The sequence below is a fragment of the Sus scrofa genome, chromosome 17 (assembly GCF_054392235.1).
Source record: "Sus scrofa isolate SSC_HxYL_T2T_F1_AM1 chromosome 17, Sscrofa_HxYL_maternal_Yorkshire_Landrace_v2.0, whole genome shotgun sequence".
Lineage (NCBI taxonomy): Eukaryota > Metazoa > Chordata > Mammalia > Artiodactyla > Suidae > Sus > Sus scrofa.
In genome coordinates, this window is record NC_139399.1 from 42,596,163 (window position 1) to 42,603,919 (window position 7,757).

The window sequence follows — 7,757 nt, forward strand, 5'->3', positions numbered from 1 at the left end:
CACCTTCTTCCATCCCGGATAAATCCATTTCCCCTCGTAAATCTTTGCAAGTCTAATTCTGTCTTGGCATAGTCTCTTGGAAGACCCAGGCTGACACATACCCCACAGATGAGTCCCCATGGCAGTCATTCCTCTAGGCTAGATACGCACTCCGAACTATTTATTGAGTGAATGACGGAGTGATATAAAAAACAGGAGCTTTGAGGTTGGTCACAACTTGAAGCCCCAGAAGGAGGATGCCCCCATAATTTATGGGGAAGTGATAGTATTTTGAATCTTTGGAGATGACAGGGATTATTTTTTTGCCGTGTCGTTTTACTTCTGGGTTTGGCTGGCGGTGCCCGTTCTGCATGGCTTCTTAGGTCTGTGGACAGGTGGTGGCACCATGGGCTCTGGTATGAAGAAGTCTTTGACACAACATTGTTTGTTCCTGTCACACGTGAACATGGTTTTCTCCCGGGGGCCACAGTGCATCCTGCAGTGTCCTGGGACCTTGTGCCCACAACTTGTCCCACCCCCACTGGCTGCAAGGAAGGGGAAAACATGGAAAACTCAAGGTTAGCAACAATCTAGGGATGGCTGTGTGGCTGGGGCTTTTTATTCTCAGATGTGAGCTTGAGAAATCATGCAAATGAAGGTTGAGAAAGACTTTGAACAGGCGACAGAACCCCCCCTCCGGCCCCCACCCCCTGGACGGCCCTGGTAACACTGAGGAGCTCTTTGTCTTTGCCAGTATCTGCATCTTTGCAGCCAGCTAAGAACTGTAATGTTGCTATCGTGGGTACCCACAAAATGTGTGGATTGAAAATACAGGCTGGGAAGCCTCCCTTCACTGTCAGGGAGGAGCTTGAACACTTGAAAGGGGAATTAGAGCTATTCTTTTTTTTGTTTGTTTGTTTTCCTTTTTAGGGCTGAACCTGTAGCACAAGGAAGTTCCCCTGCTAGGGGTTGAATTCACGCTGCACCTGCTACAGCCACAGCAACGCCAGAACCATACCTTGTCTTCGAGCTACACTGCAGCTTGCTGCTGCGCCAGACCCTTAACCCACTGGAGTGGGGCTGGGGATCGAACCTGCATCCTTATGGACACTAGTTTGATTTGTTACCACTGAGCCACAGCAGGAACTCCCGGAATTAGGGCTATTCTTACTCATCCTGCATCCTCTCCTTTTAATGGGGTTTCTGCTGCATTTGTTCTCAGGGAATATAAAACTGTAAAGGTCAGTCAACCCAGGGCAAAAAAAAAAAAAAAAAAAAAAAAGAAAAAGTCAACTCATTCTCCAGAAGCATCAAAGGGAAAATGATGGTTGCTACTGACAGCGTGTTTTGCATTTGTACACAGTTACGGGGGACCACCTTCTGGTCAAAAGTGGGCTTTGTCTCAGTGCTCTGTGTCTGCCTTGGGCCCACAGCACAGGCATCTTCTGAGCAGGCCCCTCGGCTCCTCCCTCCTCTGGCTTCTTCATGCTCCTGGCCTGGCTTTCTGATTTCTCTCTCTCTCTGGCTCTTCAGTCTCTTCTCGCCCCAAGATTTGAGCTGAGCACCTTGTTTGCCGCCCTGTGTGAACTTGCCCTCTAAGAGGCTTCTGCGTCTTCCCTGCCAGAGGGCCCTCCAATGAGCATGGGGATGGAGCCTGAGTGTCTTCCCCTAGGGCTGAGTCTCTTCTCTGAGCACTACCCCCGGCCCGAGCTCAGAGGATGAAAATGGTCAAGAGAGACACTTTCTCAGCACCTTAGGAGCTTAGATGTAGGAGCGCATGTAAAGTGAAGGAAGATATTTTGGACCAGGTTGGGGCTGATTCTTGTTTTAGAATAGGAAAAAAGTTTTGGGAACTGTTTTTTGGGTTTTTTTTTTTTTTTTTTTTTTTTTTTTTTTTTTTGGTCTTTTTAGGGTGTACCCACAGCATGTGGAAGTTCCCGGGCTAGGGGTTGAATTGGAGCTGCAGCTGCCATCCTCTGCCACAGCCACAGCAATGCCAAATCTGAGCCCCATCTGTGACCTATGCTGCAGCTCACAGCAGTGACAGATCCTTAACCCGCTGAGCGAGGCCAGGGCTCGAACCCACATCTCATGGATACTAGTCGGGTTCTTAACCTGCTGAGCTACAACAGGAACAACAGGAACTCCAGGAACTGTGTTTTTGTACAGGGTGGTAGAAGGTGGTGGCTGGGTATGGGGTATTGAGGCTAGTGGTGGATGTTGGGAGATTCCAACTTTAGGTTGGAACCCACTGAAATGAGCCCTGCCTGCTTTCAACCTGGCTTGTCTGTCAGCCAAGCAAAGATTTTGTGTTCCTGGCCCCCAGTCCCATCTGTCTTCTCCCTCATCCAGTTTACCTGGGGTCACCAGGAATCCGAGGGCTGAACAGACCAGGAGCAGGAGCTTCCTGGCTGAACGGATGGCCTGGGAGCAGAAGGTGGTTTGATAGAGTGAGGGCCTTCTGTGTAATGTGCTTGGAGCTACTGCCTTTATAGGGTCTACACGATGCCAGCATCCAGGGCAGTGAACCAGAAGGAGAGTTCTTTGACACCCAGAACAGTCATATTGGATCAGAGCGTCTACTAGACTGTAGCCTGGATTGATTTATCAAGCACCTGTGTTCTAGGCTGTCAGTGGAGAAAGAGGCAAAGAGCACCAGTACACAGCACCCATCTTTGAAACCATTCCTTCCAACCAGTGTTGGTGAGGGTGTGGGGAAGCTAGTGTGCATTAATGTTGTTGAACCATTGTTGGGAATTTTGCTTTTGGAGAGTAGTTTGGCATCAGAAGTCTTAAATGTCTGCCATTTGACTCAGAAACCCTGTTCTTTGGACTTTTGTCTGATGGAAATAATTAAACAAATATACAGAGAGGTTTGTCTCAACATTGTTTGCAGTAGCAGAAAACCAAAAGCAACTTAATGGATGGTCAAACATGGTTGCAATAGACTAAAGAATATAATGGAACATTATGTGGTCGTTAAAAATGATCATAGGCGCTCCCTGGTGACCTAGCACTTAAGGATCTATCATTGTCACTGTTGTGGCCTGGGTTTGGTCCCTGGCCTCAGAACTTGCTTTGTGTCTGGGTCACACTTAACTCATCTGTGATTATTCTATGGGGTTGAAAAAGGATTTTCCCTCTACCCTTTTCAGTTTTTGGCTGAGACCCCCTGTAATAAAAAACAGTGGGTTAAGGATCCAGTGTTGCTGCGAGCTTCGACATAGGTCACAGATGCAGCTCACATCCTGCGTTGCTGTGATTGTGGCGTAGATCTCAGCTGCAGCTCTGATTTGACCCCTAGCCTGAGAACTTCCACTTATAACCATTCAAAGTCCAAATCTAGTTGGATATCAGAAACCTAAATATAGAAAACCATACACACACACAGACTGGTACTGAATTAGTCGATGGGACACATAAGCGTCCTAGTCCAGGCTGAGACTTCTCCCCGTTGGATTCATGCAGCCAGTATTGAAACTGGGACAGCACAAGCTTTATTCAATGGCCAAAGAATGGAGACGTGGGAATCTTGTTTGCAAATCAACTTCCCAACCCAATTTGGTAGTGACACTAAATATTTAGCAGGGTTGAGGTAAAAGGGAGGGAATTGGAAAGAGTAGAAGGAATGTTCATGAGTTATCTGAGAACAGGGGTTTTGGTTTGGACCAGGTCAGATACTGCACTCCTCTGCTGTCCTTGAATGGGCTAGTCTGGTTGTTGTCATGGCAACCATCAACTGTCATGGCACTGGTAGGTATGTCATTTAGGATGCTAATACATTACAATGAGGCCCAAATATCTTGACTGTGCTTGCTTTGAATAGAGCTGAGGTGATGGCTAGGAGGAGAGGCACCCTTCTCTGGGTGAAACTGTGACACCAGACCTTACGACTCTGGCTGGTGAGAAAAAAAGTTCACTCTCTTCTGAGCTGCCCCGCCAGGAGTACTTGGACCTGACCTATGTGTGTGTAGGGAGTAAATGCTAGCCCCATTGTCATAGCCTCACTGTCTCACTGAGATTAAAGAGGATTTCTTTTTTTTTTTTTTGTCTTTTGTCTTTGTTGTTGTTGTTATTGTTGCTATTTCTTGGGCCGCTCCCGCGGCATATGGAGGTTCCCAGGCTAGGGGTTGAATCGGAGCTGTAGCCACCGGCCTACGCCAGAGCCACAGCAACGCGGGATCCGAGACGCATCTGCAACCTACACCACAGCTCACGGCAACGCTGGATCGTTAACCCACTGAGCAAGGGCAGGGACCGAACCCGCAACCTCATGGTTCCTAGTCGGATTCGTTAACCACTGCGCCACGACGGGAACTCCTAAAGAGGATTTCTTGAATGCATATCCTTAGGTAAATTTCTGGGGACTTTAATTTTTTTCCCCCCAGAGACTTTAAGTGATTGTTTTAAAAATTTTCACCAATGAAATGATAAGGATGGAGAGGGTCCAATGGGTTTCTCACACAACTATTCCAAAGCACTGTCTCTTTAAGGAGTTTTTAATTTGCTATTTCAGAGACACTTGAGTGATCAGTTCAGTGCAGTAATTCTCTCTCCACCCACTTACATATGCATTCTCCTGTAAGGTCCCTTTAGATTTTACTGATGGTTCTCTCATCTGTTTGCCTAATCCAGTGGTTCTCAAAATCTGGCATGCCCTGGAGTCACCCAGAAGATTTGTTAAAATACAAATTGGGTCTTGGGCAGGCCTGAGAATTTGCATTTCTAAAATATTCCCAGGTGATGTTGATGCTGATGGTTCAGATATGTAAGAAATTAATAGAGGAGTTCCCGTCGTGGAGCAGTGGTTAACGAATCCAACTAGGAACAATGAGGTTGCGGGTTCCATCCCTAGCCTTGCTCAGTGGGTTAAGGATTCGGGGTTGCCGTGAGCTGTGGTGTAGGTTGCAGATGCGGCTCAGATCCTGTGTTGCTGTGGATCTGGTGTAGGCCGATGGCTATGGCTCCGATTAGACCCCTAGCCTGGGAATCTCCTTATGCAGCAGAAGCAGCCCTAGAAAAGACCAAAAAATAAAAAATAAAAAAAAAATTAATAGAGAACTCAGTTGAATAGATTTGGGAGACCAGGAGGGGGAGCCCTCGTGCCCTATGATTGTTGCAGAGCCCAACAGGTAGAAGAAAGTTTCCTCTTTTCTTCTGGCAGTGAAAAGCCATGTGAAAAGCCATGATCCTTTGTTTACTATAGCCCTCCCAACTTCCTTTTCTCCTTTATAAAAGCATTCTCCTTCCCTTGCTGTGGGCGGACTTGTACATGAATCACCATGGCTGCAGGCTCTGAATTGCAATTTTGTGCTGAAACTGAATAAACCCATCTTGACAGTCTATTTGTTTCAAGTAAACAGAGAGCACATTTAAATTTTTTTCTTTTTATGGCTGCATCTGCAGCATGTGGAAGTTCCTAAACTAGGAGTTGAATTGGAGCTGCAGCTGCTGGCCTGTGCCACAGCCACAGCAACACAGGATCTGAGCCACATCTGTGACCTACACCACAGCTCACGACAATGCCAGATCCTTAACCCACTGAGTGAGGCCAGGGATTGAATCCACATCCTCATAGATACTAGTTGCTTTCATAACCTGCTAAGCACAATGAAAACTCCCACATCTCTCATCTTAAACTATTCTTTATCTCCAGGATTGGCTCTCTTTCATTATCAGGAAGTCAGCCCACTGTGTTAACAGTGTTCCTTGCCTCCATAAACTTGTCTTTTCTTCATCTTGCTCTGAATCTGGAAAATTCTTCTTTCTGACCTGCGTGTACAGTCCATGGCATTTGCTTTTGTTGGGGGAAATATAATTAAAAACAAAACCTCCTCTCATCCCAGAAGACTTTCCACAAAGGTAGAAGAGAAAGAAAACAATTTTGTCACTGAGTAAGCATTAAAACAAAATGTGAAGCATGTGGCAATCTGCTAAGAGACTGCAAAGACAGGAATCTTAGGTATTTATGCAGCCAAGCAGATATAACCCACTATATACATGTTCTCAAGATAAATAGTAACTAGCCCTGAAGTTAGAGGAGCTGAAAGCACCATTTGCCATGCATAATTTATCCTAGATTCACCTGATAATTAGAGTGGCCATCTGTGTTTGCTAATTTGCTTCATCCAAAGGAAAAACAAAATTCTCTTATCTTTGTGGCGGAAGGTATTTTGCAGTTTGGAGTGAGGAGCCCAAGGAATGTGCTGAAGGCTCCTACCTTCCCACAAAAAAGGGGTGTTAGGGCACCATCTTCCTTGATGATTACATTTCAATGGGATGGCTCCCAGGTCCTTAAGAAAGACATTCCTGGGTCGTAAATCTGTCAGGAAGTCAATTTATTTACTTATTTATTTTAATGATTTTTACTTTTTTTCCATTATAGCTGGTTTACAGTATTCAAGGGGTCCATTTAAAGTTTAAAAAGATTTACATTCATTTTAAAGAGAGAGAGAAAAAAAAATTTGCAACTTTCCTAAAGAAAATGCTCTAAGAAAAGGAAGGGGAGGCTAAGTCTCTTCCCTTGTTTTCAACAGGGAGAATTAAAGCTGTTATTTTATTATTTTTTTATATATATAATCATTTTAATTTTTTTTCCATTATAGCTTGTTTACAGTGTTCTGTCAATTTTCTACTGTACGGCATGGTGACCCAGTTACACATACATGCATAGATTCTTTTTTCTCACATTATCATAATTCATCATAAGTGACCCGACATAGTTCCCAGTGTAAAGCTGTTATTTAAATTTGTATATGATTTCCCCTTACACTACCCTGCTTGCTGTTCCCTTCAGGGAGGAATCTGGGGCTGTTGCAAACTATTCTCATTTTGTCTCTGCTTTCTAAATTAAAAAAAGTTAATTTTGGTGTTCTTTTTATAGCTTCTTCAATTGCTTGCATATTTTTACATATTTTCCTTTTATGCACTGGTATTTTGTTTTAATTACACTCATTATATAATATACATTTAAAATTCTGTTAATTTGAAAAACAATTAAATCACTGCACACTGATAAGAGTTGCTAAAACAAAAACTCCTGACAACACAAATTGCTGGTGAGAAATACAATATTGCCTCCTATAGCAGTAAATAAAGATGTCACAGTCTTCAGCAATTGCAGCCACCTCTGAGCTGGTGAGCCCTGAGGGAACTCAGGAAGGAACAAAGAATACCTGCCATCTCGCAGCCATCGGACTGCAGTCATTCGTGATGGTGAGCCCTCAGGATGTGAAAAGCACACGGTACTTGCTCCAGAGAGCTGAGATGCTTCTCAAAGGAAGGATTTCAGTGAGCCCAGCCCCTTGCAATACTCCCATACACAGAAAAGCACTACATTTTTGAACTTGAGATATCTAGTTTTCTTTGACTAACAGTACTCTTTTGTTCTGACTACCTGCCCTCTGTTACAAAACTCCTGTATATCTTAGCTAACACCCTCCCCTCCTAGAAGTGGTTTCTTGTGGTGCTGCCTTCCAGGCTTAAGTCTTCATTTTGTCCCAAATAAAACTTAACTCTCTCAATTCTCAGGTTGTACTTTTTTTTTTTTTTAATGGTTGACTCCACAGCCTATGAAATTTCCCAGGCCAGGGACTGAGTTTGAGCCAGAGATGCCACCTACCCCCACAGCTGTGGCAACGCTGGATCTGCTAACCCATTGTGCCCAGCTGGGGATCGAACCCATGCTTCTGCAGTAACCCAAGCAGTCAGATTCTTTTTTTTTTTTTTTTTTGTTTTGTTTTGGTCTTTTTAGGGCTACACCTGTGGCATATGGTGGC

At 44.6% G+C, this 7,757-nt stretch overlaps 1 protein-coding gene across 1 annotated transcript; it reads right to left on the reverse strand.

Annotated features, from left to right (window-relative positions):
- Window positions 1-315: 315 nt before the first annotated feature.
- Window positions 316-7,161, reverse strand: DEFB132 (defensin beta 132). The gene is given in 4 exon segments (XM_085003177.1): window positions 316-524; window positions 2,337-2,396; window positions 2,399-2,440; window positions 7,155-7,161. Coding segments are annotated over 4 exon segments (318 nt in total).
- Between the last annotated feature and the right edge of the window lie 596 nt (window positions 7,162-7,757).